General features: G+C 60.5%; 1 protein-coding gene across 3 annotated transcripts; it reads left to right on the forward strand.

Moving 5' to 3' along the window:
• Positions 1-4,502: 4,502 nt before the first annotated feature.
• Positions 4,503-17,249, forward strand: TNNI1 (troponin I1, slow skeletal type). Of its 3 annotated transcripts, none has more exons than XM_027565910.1 (10): positions 4,503-4,547; positions 7,488-7,539; positions 10,247-10,276; positions 11,039-11,042; positions 12,670-12,711; positions 13,192-13,323; positions 14,561-14,650; positions 15,538-15,714; positions 15,944-16,053; positions 17,003-17,249. In XM_027565910.1, exons 3-9 carry the CDS (start codon positions 10,266-10,268, stop codon positions 16,049-16,051), a joined length of 564 nt encoding a protein of 187 aa, XP_027421711.1. In that variant the 5' UTR covers positions 4,503-4,547; positions 7,488-7,539; positions 10,247-10,265; the 3' UTR covers positions 16,052-16,053; positions 17,003-17,249. The 3 variants fall into 3 exon arrangements, with proteins under 3 accessions (XP_027421711.1, XP_027421710.1, XP_027421709.1); XM_027565909.1 differs by lacking the exon at positions 4,503-4,547 and adding an exon at positions 5,835-5,916 and having other exon boundaries at positions 16,980-17,249; XM_027565908.1 differs by lacking the exon at positions 4,503-4,547 and adding an exon at positions 5,835-5,916.
• Positions 17,250-18,722: the final 1,473 nt, after the last annotated feature.

An 18,722-nucleotide genomic window follows, 5' to 3' on the forward strand; every position in this document is an offset into this window, starting at 1 on the left:
GTTTATTGTTAATTAAAGAAACCGGATATCCCAAGTTAAGGAATGCAGGGCTTTTCTACGTGTGGGAAGATGCAGGAGCCTGGGCTCACTGAAACTCCTTTGATGTGTACCTCACCTATCTGGGTCAGTATCTTGTGGATTTTTTAAATTAAATAATTATTGATTTATTTTTGACTGTGCCAGCTCTTCCTTGCTTTGCTCAGGCTTTCTCCGTTGTGGAGGTCAGGGGCTTCTCTGCTTCTGTGCAGGGCGTCTCACTTCGGGACTTCGCTTGTTGAGAGGAGCTCTGGCTCTGGAGCTTGGGCGCGGGAGCTGTGGTGCACGGGGGCTTCTCTCGGACCAGGGCGGACCGTGTCCCCTGCACTGCCAGGGAAGTTCAGTGCCTGGTGTCCTCGCATCCTGAGCTTCCCCCGGGCTCACCGAGGGGTAGCTGCAGTTTGGTGGCTGCTGGTCGGCAGTGCTTCTTCCTCCATGCGTCCCTCAGGGCTCGCCAGTTCACCATCTGCGGAGGCTGCAATCCCTGGTGATGTGACATCCTGGTTTGTTGATGTGGCAGAGATATTCCGTTTCTCAGTTTTCCTCCAACATCTGGTGGTCCTCACTGTACATTTACAGATAGGACCTGGAAGCACGCAAAGGCCGTCGGAAGCTCAGGGTGTGGCTGGGGCTGGAGGCCCTCAGCCTCTCTGCAGGCCCCAGACGTTAGTGCTTCCTGGAGACGGCTGCCTTTCCTAGATCAGAATTCCTATCTCCTTCTGGGCCCATCTGAGGCTGGCTGCCCGTGTGTCCGGAGTAGAGGTGGGGGGTCACCCTCCGTTTGTAAGCTTCACTCCATCCTGAGTCCCGCTGTGACGCCCGTGCTCTCGGCTGAGCCTGTGTCTGTGACTGCTGTCCTCCCGCCTGCCGTCTAGGCCCCTGCTGACCTCACCCTGCCCACGTCCATCTCTTTCTCCTCCTCTGATTTCTGTCTCCCTTCCCTTTGCACGTCTGACCCTTGGGGTTCCCCCTCTCCCTCTTCTGTCCCCGCACCCCGCCCATCTCCAAGCGGCGTGTCCGCTGAGCTCTGCACAGCTGACAGCGTCCTCCTCTAGCCAGCGCCTGCTGCAGTGGTCACTCCCATGGGGCACCCCCAGGTCCAAGGCGCTGGCCTCAGCTAGCTGAGATGCATGTCTCAGGAGTAACGTCAATGCGCTAAGACGCTCACATCTTTCTGGTTTCTCTGATTAGAGGGAACCTTCTGATGTTCAACTACAGGTTTTTGGGTTTTTTCCCCCAAGAAGCATCCTTTTGTATCTGGCTGCTCCCCTACGTCTTCAGAGCAATTCTCAGCGCGCTCTAAGGGTCTGTCTCCTGGACTGTAACCCTCAGCTGTTTGCTGTCATGTCTGACTCTTTTGCAGCCCCAGGGACTGTAGCCCGCCAGGCACCTCTGTCCATGGGATTCTGCAAGCAAGAATACTGGAGTGGGTTGCCATTTCCTCCTCCAGGGCACCTTCTCGACACAGGGATCGAGCCCACATCTCCTGCATTTGCAAGTGGACTCTTCGCCACTGAGCCACCTGGGAAGCCCAACCTTCATTAAGGTCCCCAAAGAAAACAACTCTCAACGCAGAGGCGGCGTGTTTTCCTTCAGCTGGACTCTCCTCTGTTCCGCAGCAGTGCTGCTCCCTCCCCAGGAGCTGCTTTTACTATTCATTTTGTGCCATTGGGCTTCCACAGTGGCTCAGAGGTAAAAGAGTCTGCCTGCAATACAGGAGACACAGGAAACACAGGTTTGACCCCCTGGGTTGGGAAGATCCCCTGGAGAAGGAAATGGCACCCACTCCAGTATTCTTGCCTTGGAAATCCCATGGACAGAGGAGCCTGGCAGGCTACAGTCCGTGGGCTCACAAAGAGTCGGACGTGATTGAGCAACTGAGCACGTTGTATTGAATGTGATTTATATTATATTCACATTTTGCTATATTTGTTTATTGTGATTATTACTGTGATTGCCTCTGAACTGGTCCCTTGGTCTCCAGTTCTTCCACCCTCGGGTCCAGCTTTTATCCTGCAGCCTGTGTGAACTTTCTCAAATGCACAGCTTCCTGTGTTACAGGAAGGCTCCGTGCTTCCTGTATGGAGTTACAGGGTTACAGCCCTTTGACGGACCTCTGGTGACTGCACAGAGTTCAGGCTGCTCGGCATGTGGGTGCACACCCGGTTTTGTGACTTGTAGTCACCCTACGGCCGCTGCCAGCCCGCCTCCTGCTTGGCCCCAGCCTCATCCTCTACACTCTAGCGAGAGCAAACTGCCCGCAGTTCTAGCTGCCCCACGAGTTTTCCTGCCGCTGTGTCTGCTCAGACTACCCTGGAGTCTGCAATGCCCTTTCTCCTTGGTTGCCTGGTGAATTCCTTTCTATATTTCCTAAGTTTCCTCTCAGGATTCATCACACCACGTCAGTTCTGTCATAAAGCACACATGTTATTTCAATTGTTTGGGGAGTTTTTAATATATTCATGTGAGCAACGAAGCAGGAGGGGAAGCCTTCCCGTCTGTCTAGATTTTAGTCTCAATAATGACTCGTTACGTTTATTGAAGTTGGAGAGAGGATGACAGGTGTTTGTAGCAAGTGTGTGTCTCACGTGGACCCCCTGAATTATTGAGGTGATTGTCCATGGGGGAAGGTGTCGGTGAGAATGAGTACCATTTTGTCACAGGCTCTGAAATACCGTGGTTCCCTGGCCTCCATGAGGGCTCCCGGAACCTCAGTATCCTCCATGTAGAAGCAGCAGGAATTCTCTTCCCCTTCTTTCTCCTTGGGCGTCAGGAACCGACCGGCCCACCGCCCTGCTCAGCACCGCCCTCTGCTGCTGGCTTCCCCAGCGTCACCCCTGACCCCAGAGAGGAGCCGGGTGCAGGGCTCCCGCACCCCGCGAAGCAGTAGGAGTTCCTGGGGACACGCCACTGGTTCAGAGCCCCTGTGTGTCCTGGAGTCGGTTTCAGAGGGTCACGGAGCCTCCTGCCTCAGTGTGCATGTGAAAGGGATGACTTCCAAATGACGTGTGTGCAAGTTACAGATTTCAAAAGTTTTCAGTGAAAGTTCTAAGCCCCTCAAAGTGAAGAACCCCTTAACCACTTAGATCCTTAGGAGGACTTTCAGACGCAGGGACCCGACTTGAAGGAAGATAAAGCAGTGACATGGGGGTCACGGTGACTGCGTTGCAAGCACTTCTGCCAGATGGGCTGTGTTTGTCCTCTCTGGGTCTAGTGCTGAGATGGGCCCAAACCACCTGGGTGGACGGGTGTGCACAGCAGGGAAGGTTCACGGGTGATAGGTTCGGGCCGGACTGAGGACGGCTGACTGCATAGCAGCAAGGCGGCTGGGTGGATGGGGAGAAGGCGCTCAGGTACTGGTCTGTGGGCCACGAATGGGGCACACACACTCTCTCCAAGACTTAGAATCTGGGCAGAGTTTTCTCACCCAAAAATCTGAAATAAGATCCCAGTTTCATGGGATTCCTTCTCGAAGTCTCCCTAACTTGTCATTTCAGGGACATTTTATGAAACCACAAAGCCACAAAATTCCCAGATTACCAATGGCCAGTCCACACTCAATAGCTTGGATATTAAAGAATTTCCTGGGCCTTTCCTGGTGATCCAGTGGTTAAGACTTTGCCTTCCAGTGCAGGGGATGTAGTTTGATCCCTAGTTGGAGACCTGGGATCCCAAATGCCTTGTGGCCCAAAAACCAAAACATAAAACAGAAGTAATGTTGCATAAAATACAATAAAGACTTTAAAAATGGTCCACATCAAAAAATATTTTTTAAAAATAATTTCTTGATTATTCCTGCTTCTGGCTGCCACTTGACAGGATTAAAAACATACTTCACTTTTTTATTGATCATTTTGTTTTTTTAATCTTTATTTTATAGATAAAATAAATGAGCCAAGAAAATAGCATTAATAATCTACTAAAGACAGAACAGTGCTTCTGAGGGGAGGGATCAGTGAGAGTCTGGGGTTAAAATATGCAGACACCGTACATAAGACGGATAACCAACAGGGACCTGCTGTCACAGGGAGCCATACTCAGCATTTTGTAATAACCAATAATGGAAGACAATGTGAAGAAGGAATATATAGGTGTGTATATACATATATGAATCTCTTTCCTATACACCAGAAACTAATACAACATTGCACATTGTCTATATTTCAATAAAATATTTTAAAAAAGAGTAGTGGTTCTCACACTTTTGGGTCTCAAGAACCCTTTATGAGATTTACTGAGGACTCTAAAAACCTTTTGTTTGTTGGTCATGATTACCAATATTTACCATATTAGAAATGGAAATGGGGCAGGGAGGAGGTGCGCACCGGTCACTGGCAGGCCCTCTGTGTGCCTTGGCACCACGTCCCGCTGGTGTTCCTGGCCCCGGTGTGGGTGTGGGTGCAGGGTGGCACAGCTCAGTGTCACATCAGCGAAGGCACAGGGGCCCCGCGCTACCTCCCTGCCTGCTTGAGCTCATCGCTGGAGGGACAGCAGTTCACCCCTGTGTCAAGGTTAGTGAGAGGCTGGACTGCCCGCTCCGGGAGAGGGGGCGGCTGCAGCCTGGATGCTCGGGAGCCAGAGCTTGAGTGAGCAGCTCCCAGCCGACCCTGCCCGGGGCCGCGGGCTCCCCAGGGACCAGCGGGATCTCCTGAGCCCAGAGCTGATCTCCCGCACTGTCTTTGGTCAGAAAGCTCCTCTCCATGTTCGCGTCTGTCCACTCATTGACCCCACGAGCACTGATTAAGCCCCTGCTGTGTGTCAGGCACTGTGCCGGGCACTGAGCGTACGACCAGGAGTAGGACGTGGGGCTGACATTCAGTTTTCTCCGGACAAGTTGGTAGATGACCCTCCATGCTGTGGGTCACGTGCAGGAAAACAAGGAGGCATGGGGCTGTGGAGCCTGGAGGAGGTTCCAAGTGTAGTCAGGGTGGTTAGAGCCGGCTTCCTGGGGGAGGCAACGCTCCTCTGATACTTGGAGGCAAATGGAGTGAGAGAAGGCCTCTGAGAAGCCTCTGTGGCCCCAGGAGCCGAGTGTGTGGAGGCAGGGAGGCTGAGAGGGGGCCACAGGGCGGGCGGCCCACTGGGTCCATGCCAGGGGACGAGGAGTGGGACCACCCCGACTGAGGCTGGGTTCTGGCCAGGGATGCGGGGGATGCCTGCTGCACTCTGGGGCCCCTGGGCCAGCTCTGCTCTCAGAGAGCCCGAACCCACGTGGTCCTGAGGGCCACAAGGGCCGCCTGAACCCCAGCCACGGGCCCGGCCTACCTGCTGCTCCCAAAGCCACACAATCCAGTGTCTTACGTTTCCAGAGCTCCACAACCCACCTCAGCGTCACTGGGCGTCCTGGGCAACTCGCTCTGGAGGCGCATCCTGTCCTCACGGGGGTCTCCCCCGACCTCTGCCTCCTTATCACCCCACCCCCTGAGCTGCCGCTCACCCTCCGGCTCCCAAGGACCACAAGATTGGGTGGGGACCCCACGGACGATTCAGGAGAATCTCCCGGACTCAGCTCCTTAGTTAATCACATTTTCAAAGCCCCTTTGGCTGAGGAGGTGGCATATTTCCATTTTCGTTGGTACATCCGTTGCTGGCGGAGAGTAGGGGGTTGGGAGGGGCCTTGCGCAGCCAACACGGGTAATCCGTCCACACATCTCCCGGGCTGAGGGCACCAGTCCTGATTGTCTGCGGAGGGTCCTCCCTAGCCAGGGGCACGTCTGCACCAGAGCCTTACAGGCTCACAGCCCCGGGACAGCTGTGCTGTCGCTGGTGGGGTGAGGGCTTTGCGGGGGGCGGTTGACTCGGCCTCTGGGCAGATGAGCCCTGAGAAGAGGGGACTTTTTCAGGATAACTCTCAGCAAGGGCAGGAGACAGGCTGCAGAGGTACCAATGGGGAGCAGAGAGGGGGGCCTTGGAGCTGCGGCCTCGGGCTGAGCCCCACAGCACTGTGTGGGCAGCAGGCGGCCCGAGACCGTGGGGCTGAGGACGCTGCAGGCTGGTGGGGTGACAGGTGTGGGTGGGCGTGGGACTCTGGAGCCCGGGACCGGGGTCCGCGTGAAGCCTGAGGATGAATCAAGCCCCTCTGAGGCACCGCAGGGGAGGGTCCAAGGAGCGGATCACGGTCAGCACGTTCTCTGAGGTCGCCTGGCTGCTGGCCTTTTAGGTTGCTTTGACTGTTTTCGTTCTATTTGTCAGCCTGCTCTCTTTGTTCTTCCTTTTCAGAAAGCAGGGTAATCCAAGCAGACAATTCATTTTGTCTTTGCCCATGTTAAGGTTTTGTACGAAAGTTATTGCAAAGGTTATAAACATGATAAACCCACGCAATAAGCTCACCCCCAGCTCCCAGATTCCTCCTCGGACCCCAGCCACTCCTTGGCAGGGCCTGCCTTTGTTTTCCACCCAGGCCACTCCACCTGGAACCGTGACCCCACATAACCTCCCAGACCCCGATCTCTCTCCCTGGCAGCCTTCTTGCATGGAGGCTTCCCAAAGGTGACCCGACAAAAGCCAAATCAGAGCCACTTCTGCTGGCCCGAGAGGGCGGGCTCTGTACCCCCTGTGGCCCTTGGGGATGTCCCCAAGAACACTCCGGTCCACCAGTTCTGTTCCTACCCTCCTGCTGCTGGCACGGCCTCGCCTGGTCTCTGCGAGGGTCAGTGTCCTGCCTGTTTTGCCCCGGCCTGGACTCCCGGCCCATGAGATGACCAACAATAATAGCCACTGGATTAACATAGCAGGCATTGTCTTCCTCTGACCAGAGGGTGGGTATTAGGTGTTCAACCATCATTCTAAAAATAGCCAGTAAACAGGTGCACCGCCCCCCATGCTGCTGGCATGGGGCTGGAGCGGGGGCGGGGGGGGGCGGCGGGGGAGGGGGGTTAGTTCCAGGCTCGGATGTGGGGAGCCATCTGGGAAACCTGCCAGGAGAGGGTGCGGAGCGTCTGTGGACCCTCAAAGTCCACCAGCCCGAGGGTCAGCCCGGGCCCAGGCCCCTCAGTGTACCCCCAGCACTGATGACCAGAGCACCAGGGTCAGGCGCCCTCCTGGGGCGCATACCAGAGTCTGAGGTGATGCCCAAACAGCAAGCCTCTGGCCCTCCTGGAGCCCAAGCTGGGGCCTGGTTTCCACATGTCCCTGCAAGGGATGTGGGGTCAGCGAGACAGCTCCTCAGAGCCCCACTCCTGCTTGGAGCCCCTCTGGTCTGTGGGCCCCCCCTTTCTGGGGCTCCTATCTCCTGGGTATGGCGCCATGTGCCCGGGCTTTGTGTGCCCCTGAGCTGGCACACGAGCGTCTTGGAGCTTGCTGGCTGCCGGGACCTGCCATGGCCCGTCCATGAGGCCGTGTGCGGTGGGCAGGGGGAGCAGGCGGGGGAGGGGCGCGGGTCTGTTCTATTTTTACCGGCCAGTGGCTGCGGGCCGCAGCTTTCATAGCCTGCCCTCTGCTCTGCCCCACAGTCTGCAGTCAGCCGCGAGCCGAGGCCAGCCTCACCCCCGGAGACCAAGGAAGGTGAGTGTCCCCTGCCTGGGCCGCAGCGCTGGGGCTTCAGACTTGGAGTAGGCCGGGGCCTGGGACGTCGAGAAGGGCGGCTCCCACCTGTGCAGCTGGGCTATGGATGGACGGCCCGAGATGGCTCTGCAGGGACAGCCGCCGGCCCGTCTAGGCTGGGAGCTGTGAGCTGGACTTCCCAGGCCCCCGGGAGCCCCACGGGAGAGCCTTCAGGTGGTCCCAGGAGGGAGCAGGGTGCTCTGGGCCCAGAGGGGCAGACGGAGAGCTTGGGGCAAGGGGAGCGGCGGCACCGGGGCAGGAGACGGGGGAGAAGCCGGGGTCGGGGGGCAGGACCCCCTCCCCTCGCCCACTGCTGACCGGGGAAACCCACCACCTTTGCTCTTGGTCTTGGGCGACGTGCTCGGCGCCCAGTGCTGTCTGCACGGTGGATGCAGCAGGAGCAGGCAGAGTGCCAGCCCTCCTCGGGGCTCCAGGGCAGAGAGCGAAGGCGACGGGGCCCCTGGGGGGCTGTTGGGGAGCGCATGGGGGCTGCAACCTGGGTGGGCTGTCTAATGGGGTGCGGGGCGTGAAGTCCGCTTGGCTGGGAGCCTGCCCCCAGCCCCGAGGGCGGATTTTCCTGCTCTGCGCCGGCTGCACAAGCCTTGCTGGGGGTCTGGAGGCCTGTGGTGCCCTTGAGCTGGGGTCCAAGGCTGGGGAGGCCGGGCGGCGGTGAGGGGGAGGCAGACATGAGCCCAAAGGGAGTGATCAGTCCTTTCCCCACCCTCACAGCCACACACACGCAACTCACAAGCCTCACGCCCACAGACACGTGGCCTCAGCCTCCGCTCCTGCGGTCCTTATCTCCCGCCGCCATGGGGGCCGGGCGTGCGCCCCCCACCGCAGAGTTGCCTCCTCCGCAGTTCTTATCGCTGGTCCCCCTTGTTTTCCAGGGGACCTGTCAATGGGTCCCGTCTGCGGGTGTCGGTTAGAGCAGCGCAGAGCTCCCTAGGCCTGGCATTTGTCAGCAGGCAGGCAGGGGGCGGGCTGTGGCTTGGCAGGGGGTCGGCACTGGCTGGGCAGGTAGTGGGTCCCCTGGGAGGCGTGGGCACAACCCGAGGGCAGTGTGTCCACCTCAGGGGGGCTCTGTGCCCCCTGGGCCGCTCGACAGGGGCTGTGAGGACCGAGCGGGTGCTCTCCCTAGCCGCACTCCTCTCGGGACCTCCTCAGAGGCCCCAGAATAAACAGCTGGCGATAAAATCTAACTTCAGCCAAACATCTCTGGAATGTGCGGATTGTTCCGCTCCCCTCTGTGCCCCAAGGTGACAGCTGAGGCTTCGGGTCACATTCCTGCAACCCAGCGGCAGGGGGGCCCACGGACACTCTGATGGGGGAGTCGGCAGGGGGGCTGCCCCCACTTGGGCGTCACAGGCACAGGGGAGCAGGGAGGACTGAGGCAGAGGTGGAGACGGCTCTGGAGGAGGTGGTGTGGTTGCTGCACTCCCCCACCCACTCCAGGACCTGGACCGAATCCAAACTCCCAACCCTGTGCGCAGCCCCCCTCCCCGCCTCCTCTCCCCTCCAACTCAGCTCAGGACTCCTGACCTGCCCTGTGCACCTGCCCCCACCCGTCATCCCTGAATCTTTTGCCCAGTGTCCACCCCCTGCACTGAATGTTCTCTGTTCAGGCTGGCCCCGAGTGTGGTCAGCCCGGCTGGAACATGCCCCTTCTATGGCTCAAGGACCCCTTCCTTGATCTGGGCCCCAGACTGTCAGGCTAAAAGGGGTCCCAGGATCACTGGTCAGGGGGCTTCAAACTGTGCTCCATAGACAGAGGACCCCACCGAGGAGAATGGTGGTCCTGGGCTAACCGCCGCCCCCCCAACCAGGGCTGGCTGCTCTGGTGATTTGGCTTGAACAATGGGTTCAAGAACTAAACTTTAAGTGGAAAATGACTTCTTTGATCCTTGATTTTGCAGAGGAAAACGGGCCTGCAGAGGCTCAGGGTGAAACCAGAGGGGGACCCAGGGCTTGCCCTTCCTCCTGACCTGAGCCCCTCTCCCTGCAGTGCCCCCCACAGCCCTGCTCTGTGTGTACGGCTGTCCATGCGAATGGCGCCCCCTGGAGGTGTGCCAGGCGGCAGCTTCCGGTTTTCTGTGGTCGCTTTTGCAGACCCTTCCTCTCTGAGCCATCCATGACCACCTGCTGCCCACAGGGCGGTCTGTCTCACCCTGTCATCCAAGGCCCCCGAGTGAGCGCCCTCCAAACACCTCTTCCGTGGATACCATTCCGGTCCCCACAGGCATCAGCTAACTTTTTCTGGAAAGAAGCAGATAGGAAATACTTCAGGCTTTGCACGTTACATATGGTTTTGTCACATATTCTTTGTTTTACAACGTTTCAAGCAAAAACAGGCCGTTCCTGACCTGCGGGCTGCAGTTTGCAGATCCTGGCCCCACACACTAGCCCAGCAGAACTGCTTTTGGTTCCTCTGTTACGTATTTGCCTTCGTGAGATTTCTGTGCCCCTTGTATGAAGGAGGAAATGGGTAGAGAGGAAAGGAGTGAAGGGACAAGTGTGTGCCGCCTCCTGACCCACTGGGGGGCGGTATGTCTTTTCCTGCTGTGGACCCTCTCTCCCAGGCTGGGTGGCTGATGCAGCCCCATGCCCAGCCAGTGTGGGTGGGGCAGGGATGGTGTGTCTCGCTCATCAGTAGTTCCTTCTGCCCCAGGTGCCAACCGCCCGTCACCATGCCGGAAGTGTAAGTAGCCCCCCGCCCCTTCCCAGGGTCCAAGAAGGCGTGTCCCTTTGCCGCAGACTTCAGATCATCTGTTCAGTCCCTGAAGCAGTTCCCTGGGAGGCCAGATCCTAAAACAGGGACAGTGCTGCATGCTGGGGTCCCCAGGGCCCCCACAAGGGCTCCCAGGGTTTGAGCAGAACTCCTCCCCGTTGGCCTGCATCTCAGAGGTTGTCTGTGCTGGTGAAATGGGTGGACCACGAGCTGTGACGGTACCACCGAGTAGATGAACAAAGCTTGGGGAGGTTCCGGGCGAGCTTCCCTCTGAGCACCCAGGACGGAAGCTTTCACAGCCCGGGCCCCCTCAAGAACCCCATCCTCCCCACCAAAAGATGACTGGTGTTTCCCAGCGAGGGGCTCCAGCAGCCCACGGAGCCTGTGGCTTTTCCTCCTTGGAGTGGCCCCTCCGCATGGTGTCTGTGTTCTCTCTGGGCACTGTCCCCATGGCCCTGCTCCCCGTCCCCGTGGCCTGCCCCCATCCCCATGGCCCTGTCCCAGCCTGCCCCCATCCCCGTGGCCTGCCCCCATCCCCGTGGCCCTGTCCCAGCCTGTCCCCAAGGGCTTCCCCCCTGTCCCCGTGGCCCTGTCCCAGCCTGTTCCCATGGTCTGTCCCCGTGGCCTGCCCCCCATCCCCGTGGTCCCCCCCCAAGAAGCTGAGCATTGTCCACACTTACTCTGTTTTCTGCTCCCCTCTGCCCCTGGTCTTCTTGTGACGGACGCCCACAGCGAGGTGAGTGAGACCCTGGGTATCTGTGTCCTGGTTGAGTCTTCAGTTGGGTGATGGGGTGTGGGGTGGACATTTGGGGAGAAGAGAGGGCTTGGGTCAAGGCCTGGGGAAGGGGTGTCCAGAGGCTGAGCAAACTCCCTGGATATGGGGCTCCTCAAGGTCCAGGGAGGGGGTACCCTGTGTGTGACGCCCTTCCCTGAAGGTGGTCCTGAGGTTGGGACCAGTGTGACTGACCCACGCTGACCACCTAGCAGTTCTGCCTTGCCGGGCCTGAGAGTGCTGCAGCCCTGGGGGGCCATCTTGTTCTTGCAGAGCAGGTCCTGGGCAAAGCCACACTTGCAGGGTGGGAGGAGATCCTCCTCGGATTAGTCCATGCCCCACCGACCTCCCCACCCCTCAGTGGGATGTTGAGGGAGGAGCCAGGGTCCTTGCCCCGCCCCCGCGGCGGTCCTCGTCTGTTCAGGCTGGTAAGGACACAGGCTCTGTTCAGCCAAGGTGGGCGCTGCAGTGGGCAGCTCTGGACCCAGGGCTGGCCGACAGAAATCAGCAACAATGGATGGACGCTGGGCAGAGGTTCTCAGTGAGAATCGGAAAGCCTGGCTTTCAACAGTTGTGGGAATCTGTGAGTGTTGCTGAGGCTTGTATGAATGTGAGTTCATGGTGACTGACAGAGTGCAAGGTGGCCCCAAGCTCCCCACGTGGTGGGGAGACAGCACTGCTGGGAAGCATTTCCAAGGGTGAGGGACAGTGGACACTGAGGCTGGCGATGACCTTAGCCACAGTCCGCTCCTGGCAACCACGCTGACTGGACCCCAGTCAGACCCCAGGCTTTCCTAGAGGAGGAGACAGACCACACTGAACGGCGGATTAGAAGCTTGCTCCAGGCCCCATAGCCCATTCATCTGCTCCCATGGGGACTGCTCATGGCCCATCATTTCCACCTCATGCACAGGAATGGCAGACCGAGCTGTGGTCTGGGGTCAGTCCAGTAGCTGCTGGCTGGAGTGGGGTTTGTGATCGCCTGTGTCCAGGAGGGGACAGGAGCCCTGGGAGTCCGGGGTGGAGAGGTGACCCCTTCGCTTCCCTGGAGAATACACCTACAGGGCTGAGACCTGTTAGACCGTATCTAGTCAGCAAGAGATGTCAAAGATTTTTAATAAGAGGAGAAAATACTGTTTTCTGAGAGTGATTATGTGGATAGTGTCGACATCAGCCAAAAGTTTGACGACTGAAGTGATAAGCTTCTTCACTGAGGAACTCACAGCTTGTTTCTTTGACATGAGGTGGAGTTGCCCCCAGAGATGCGGGCTGTCCTTGCTGCTGGAGGCCTGTGCTTGTCCAAACCTCACTCTGTCTACAGTCCCTCTGCTGGCCTGGGGCGGGGGTGTCTCAGCCCCCTGATTCACAGATGAGGGAGGGGTGCGCAGACCCCAGGGCCCGCAGGGTGTTTTGCAGGATCCAGCGCATTGGTCAGGGAGCTGAGTCTCTGAATCTGAGGGGTTAAATCACAGACGGGCACTTAAGGGACCCTGAGGCAGGGGTTCTGGGTGCTGAGGGTGACTGGGCAGTGTTGGTCCAGATTTCTGGTTCTGTGCCCTCTGCCTCAGCTGTCTCTCCTCCTCCTTCTCAGAGAAAACCCAAGATCACTGCCTCCCGCAAACTCCTGCTGAAGGTGAGCGGGTTCCCCGCCCTGGGGGAGACAGCTGGGGAGACAGCTGGGGAGGCAGAAGGGTGCAGGGCTCCTCTGAGACTGGGGTGGCCGGGGAAGGGGAGATGGCTGAGGAACGGAGGCACAACAGAGGGGGCCAGTGGAGCCCAGAGCCTGAGCTCTGGGCCTGGGGGGAGGCCGGACCCCTCGTGGGGACAAGGGCTGGTTTTGTTTTGGTAAGTGTTTCTCTCTCAGGCGCTCTGGGTCCTACAAGGATGGGAAATGATAAGAGGAAGGTGGAAGGGCAGTGAGGCCCAGGGTCCGAGCGCCCACGTGGTCAGATGGGTCCCAGGGTCTGGCCTCGTGAGGTGCACACACTCCGCACGTGTGGCCTCCTTGTGCCCACGTGCCTCCTCAGGGGCGGGGCCAGGGCCCGCCCAGCCTGGGGCCCACCTTCCCGTGTGGTGCTTGGATACTCATCCGGCTTGGCTCCGTCCTGTGCAGAGCCTGATGCTGGCCAAAGCCAAGGAGTGCTGGGAGCAGGAGCACGAGGAGCGCGAGGCTGAGAAGAAGCGCTACCTGGCGGAGCGCATCCCCGCGCTGCAGACCCGCGGGCTGTCGCTCAGCGCCCTGCAGGTGTGGGGGCGGGCAGGTGATGGTGTGTGGGTGGGGGGGTGGCAGGTGGGGTGGGGATGGGGGGTGGGGTCTGGGGGGAGAGGGGCCCCGACAGGTGACCAGGATGGGGGGGCAGGCCAGCCCAGGGAGCCCAGCAGGCAGGTGGGCAGCTCGCTGGGGAGGCCCCTTCTCCAGAAGGGGCCTGGCTTCCCCTGCAGATGGCTTTAAAGTTTTCCTAACATTAATAAGAGGGTAGATACCAGTGACTGCAGAGCAAAGGGGCTGGAAGGAAACAGATCTCCTTTGACGTAGGACGTGGCTATGCACTGATAAACCACTGAATGTGAATGTGTGTGGTCCATGCCTCGTTCACCACACATCACAGCTTGCCGGGCCCAGCCTAATAAGTGCAGGGCACTCACACAGCCGACAGTTGGGTGAAATCAGCTGACAGGAAGCCTATGTTATGATGAAGAGTTGAATATACCCTGTTATTCACTGAAGATGAGAAGTGGTTGTCTGGCACGAATGGCTCCGAGTGTTTTGATGGTTCCCTGCCTGAGCATGGGGCCGCCCTGCTTGGCACTGCATGTCAGCCTGAGGAAGGTACAAATCCAGAATTCCAAGGATGGTTTCTGCTGAACGTGCATCAGTGCCTCACCACCACCGTCATAAGTTGAACCATCCTTAGACCAGGGACCGTCTGTAAACCAAGGCTTCCAGGTGGTGCAGTGGTAGAGAATCCCCTGCCGATGAAGGAGACTCAAGAGATATGAGTTTGATCCTTGGGTCAGGAAGATCCCCTGGAGAAGGAAGTGGCAACCTGCTTCAGCATCCTTGCCTGGGAAATCCCATGGACAGAGGAGTCTGGCAGGCTACAGTCCACGGGGTCAGAATCAGACATGAATTAGCAAGTAAACAACAATCTGTAAATCAAGACGTCATCCATGGTTCCCTCCAATTGGTGGCAGTATTCTTATTTTATTTATTCTCATTAATTATTCTTACTTTATCTTTTTGGTTAATACACAGCTTTCAAAATTTTACAAATAACGTATTCTTTTTATCAAAAGAAAACTTTCTGGCGATAACAAGTACATTCAGAAAGGAAAACAAAGGGCTTCCATTCAGAGTGAGGGCTCCAACAGCCCCTTCAGGTTGAGGGTGGGAGGTGGCCAAGGGCCCCCGGCTGAGGGGCGGAAAAGGGTCTGGGGGCTGAGCGCTCCTAGTCTCCCTTCCCGATTCCCTGCTTCCCCAGGACCTGTGCCGTGACCTGCATGCCAAAGTGGAGGTGGTGGACGAGGAGCGTTACGACATCGAGGCCAAGTGCCTGCACAACACCAGGGAGGTGAGGGGCTGGGAGGGTGGGGGTGGGTGGGGCCGCTGGGGAGGGAGGCGGGCTCTGACTGGCAGGAGTGGACCGGATCCCCCTCCCACTGCGGACTCTGGAGATGCCCAGCCCTGGAGATGGCGGGGGAGGGCGGTCTCACTGATGAAAGGCACGACTTCCTCCAGCCCGCCAGGAGGGCTCCGCAGTGGGACAGCAGCCCCCGTTTGCTCACCCACACACATCGTCACAGCCTGGCGATGACAGCTCCCCTTGGGCACGGCCTTCCTGTGCACTATGCCTGTGATCACTCTGCGCGCCTGTGCACCAAGTGGTGCTTTTATCCGCACCCGACAGATGAGGGCCCTGAGGTTCAGCGAGGCTGGGAACCTCGGCCCGGGTCACACAGCAGTGGGCCTGGGACAGTCTGTCCCTGACCCCGACTCTGGCGCTCAGCGCTCCCTCAGCGTGGGGCGTGGGGGCGTCAGCTCCAGGGGGGTGGGCGGGATGCAGGGGGCAGGGCTCCTGCGGGGGGGTGGGCGGCTTGCGGGAAACTGTCCACGCAGAGAGGCGTGGGGAGGGACCGGAGGAGGACTGCCACCCTGGAAACACCCTGGGGCGTGGCCCTGCCCTCAATGGGCTGCTCTGAAGGCTCACCGGGAGGGACCTGTTGGAAGCGGGAATAGGAGGACGTGCCCCCCTCCCCGCCCCCGGTTCCAAACGGGGCTTCCAAACGACACATCGGTCTGTGGCCACCACGGCTGACCGCCTTTCCCGTCCGAGCAAGATCCACCCACCCCTGTGCCAACAACATCGGATGGAACATAGGTGTCTGTCCACGAGGTGGCGGTGGTCACGGGCGTCCCTGGGGGCCTGGCCCGGAGCCCTGAGCCACCCGCTCCCTGCAGATCAAAGACCTGAAGCTCAAGGTGCTGGACTTGCGCGGGAAGTTCAAGCGTCCCCCGCTGCGGCGCGTGCGCGTCTCCGCGGATGCCATGCTGCGCGCCCTGCTGGGCTCCAAGCACAAGGTGTCTATGGACCTGCGCGCCAACCTCAAGTCCGTGAAGAAGGAGGACACAGAGAAGGTAAGCCCCACCCGCACCAACGCGGCCGGCCCTGCAGCCCCTGGGGGAACCCCGCCACCTGGCAGAACATTCCAGAACCCCTGGGGGCGGGGGGGGGGGGCTCCCCGCCCTCTTCTGGGGGAAGGAGGGCTGGGGCTGCCCCGCCTTCTAGGACAGGCTGACTGCCCATCTCCCAGTCTCAATTGCGCCTGGCGGGCCGGCGCTCAGTCTCCGTGTGTGGCCCTCGCAGGAGCGGCCCGTGGAGGTGGGCGACTGGAGGAAGAACGTGGAGGCCATGTCTGGCATGGAGGGCCGCAAGAAGATGTTTGATGCCGCCAAGTCCCCGACCACCCAGTAGAGGTACCGAGGGCCAGCCCCCTGCTCCCGGCCCCGCCCCCAGAGCCAGCCCCCTTCTTCCGGCCCCGCCCCCAGGGCAGCAGGGACTCCGACCACCCAGTAGAGGTACCAGGGCCAGCCCCCAGCTCCCGTTCCCGCCCCCAGGGCCAGTCCCCAGCCCCCAGCCCCCAGCCCCCAGCCCCCAGCCCCCAGCCCCACCCCCAGGGCAGCAGGGACTCCAGGGCGGCGCCCCCAGGCTGGGCCTTGTGGTCTGAGGAGAGCGCCCTGAGCTGGGCTCAGTTTCGTCCCCAGATGTTCTGGACGCGTCACTCCTGCTTCGGGCCCTTGCCCCCTCACCTGCACGGGGCTGTATCAGCTCCATGGTTGCCCAGGTGTGCACCCAGCACCACCTTGGGTGCAGATGACCTGGCCCCTCTCAGGCCCTCTGGACCCCAGACTCTGGGGCAGGGCAGCCCCTGGGTGACTCTGATGTAAGAGCTTAAGACCTGGGCTTCAGTGGCCTCCAGGACCCTCTGGCTCTGACTTTCCTAAAGTATAAGCACGTTTAACTGCCTGCTGGGGAGTCCTGCCAAGTGCCCAGCAGGGGTCCAAGAGAGACGGGGCCGCCCACTCTCCCAGGAAAATGCTGGAGAAGGCACAGAGTCAGGCCAGGTGTGCCCTGCGTCAACGAGCCGGGGGACACATGACAGGCAGGGTCTGTCCACAGCCCCGTCGTTTGGAGAAGCCCCCTGGAGGGGTGAGGGTGCAGTGGGGTTGCAGACGCTGGGAGAGCAAGTCAGGGGCTGACGGTGCAGTCGAGCTCTGCGCTGGGGATCACTCGCCAGACGTGGAGGGGACGCCCGGCCGGGCGGGGCGGGGACCCCGTGGGGCAGGGGGTGTGGGAGGGCACCGGGCCCGGCTGAGAGCTGAGGCCCAGCCTGGCGCTGAAGGCCCTGCCCCTCTGTCCCTGCAGGCGGGTGGCACCGCTGCGCTCCTGGCTCCCCGCCCGCCCCGCCCTCCAGCCCTGCTCGCCGCCGCCCCGCCCTGCGCCGCGGAGCGCCCACCTGGTCCACGGCTCCCTGCCTGCCTGAGCGCCCCTGGCAGGGTTGGGGTGAAGACCTCGCCTGGGGGGTGGGCGCCTGCGGGTCCCGGGCCCCCTGTGCCTGTTGCCCGAGGGCGTCACGCCCCCCCTCCCCCCATTAAAGCCAGTGTCCCGATCTCCCGCGGCTCTGGCTGTGAGTACCCAGGGGAGGGGAGGCGGGGAGGCCGTGAGGGCTTCCGGCAGACACGCACAGAGGCACGCTAAGGGGATTTCACACAGCGCAGCCTCACCCCGGGGGCTCAGCTCAGTGCAGCCTGACCCCCGGCCGTCAGTACGGAACTCAGGGGCTCCGCACTTCAGCCCCCGGCCCTGCCGCTCCGGAGGGCCGTTCTCCAGGCCCCCTCTACAGGTGCTCTGGTGTCCCTGACCCTCGGGCTGAGCCGCTGGCCCCTCCAAGGAGACGCCCCGTAGTTGCAGGCCCGGCCACCAGGGGGCCCCTTACACTGCCCTGGACTCTCTGCCCCACCCCCGGCCAGAGTGCCATCTGCCCGCGGAATCCCGGCCAGATTTCCCTTCACACTTCTGACAGGGAGTGTGCCCCGGGACTGATTCTTCCTAAGGTGGGGCAGTCAGGGGTCTGTCCTCTAGGTGAGGTCCTTTCTCCATCCCTCAGGCAACTGGACCAAGTCCAGTGCGGGCTGGAAGTGTGCTGGGATGGAGTGTGGGTCTGGAGGCACACGGGGGACAGCGGCCCATGGAGCAGGGACCAGCGTCTGGGCTCGGAGGATCTGGCTTTTCCGGGTGGTGTCATGTGAGTCCTGAGCTGTATCCTCCGGGGAGTGGCTGCTCCCTGCCCTGGCCCTGGGCTTCTTGGCTGCCCAGCACTGGTTCCAGGAGAGGCTGGGTTGAGTGCAGAGCCCTCCGCCTGCCTGTGAGTCCCTGCTCTGCCCTCTGCTCCCAGTGTGCTACCTGCCATAAATGCCCGAAGCTGGGAGCAAAGTGCAGCGCCCGGGGCCCCGGGGCAGGGCCTGGCTCCTGTCTGCCTGCCAGCGCCCGAGGGACAGCAGCCTGGAGGAGCTGGGGAGCATCCTGCTTCAGTCCTGCCTGCAAAGAGCTGGGTGGGCAGAGAGACAGACGTGTTCAAAGAAACTGCTCCTACAACACGGAAACCCTTAGGCACAGACACGCCCAGACACACACGCACACCCACACACTCCCAGCTGCAGAGCCTGGCAGGCATGGCCGGTTCACGCCAGAGAGCGTGGCTTGCGCTTCACACCCAGGCAGTCCCGGCGCCCCTTCCCTGCCCCAGGGCCCCTGCAGACGGCCTGGGTCCAAGGCGTGGCCCCCGCCTCTGCCCTTGGAGGCCCGGGGTTGCAGAGGCAGCTCTCAGTTTGCTGGCTGACTGTTGAGCTGGGTCCCGGGTACTGGGCCCCACCCTGCCCTACAAACCCAGGCCTGATTCAGAGCAAACACCCAGTGCAGACAGCCCACGGGACGGGGCCCTGGGGTGGGCCCCAGGCCTGCTCAGGGGCCTCTGGGGATGTCCAGACCTCTGGTTCACAGCAGGGCCAGACCTCGGCTACCTGCCGCGTCCCCTGTGGGCTGGATGGGGCGGGCTGGGCTGTCGCCACAGCAGGGACTGGGCAGG

Source organism: Bos indicus x Bos taurus, chromosome 16 (assembly GCF_003369695.1).
Source record: "Bos indicus x Bos taurus breed Angus x Brahman F1 hybrid chromosome 16, Bos_hybrid_MaternalHap_v2.0, whole genome shotgun sequence".
NCBI classification, from domain to species: Eukaryota; Metazoa; Chordata; class Mammalia; order Artiodactyla; family Bovidae; genus Bos; species Bos indicus x Bos taurus.

Excerpts from the sequence above, each read along its gene's own strand:
- TNNI1 (XM_027565909.1), top strand. The coding sequence starts at position 5,850 with ATGAGCCCTGAGAAGAGGGGACTTTTTCAGGATAACTCTCAGCAAGGG. Across the intron at positions 5,917-7,487 it reads GCAGGAGACAGGCTGCAGAG|TCTGCAGTCAGCCGCGAGCC; the intron begins GTACCAATGGGG and ends TCTGCCCCACAG. Across the intron at positions 7,540-10,246 it reads ACCCCCGGAGACCAAGGAAG|GTGCCAACCGCCCGTCACCA; the intron begins GTGAGTGTCCCC and ends CTTCTGCCCCAG.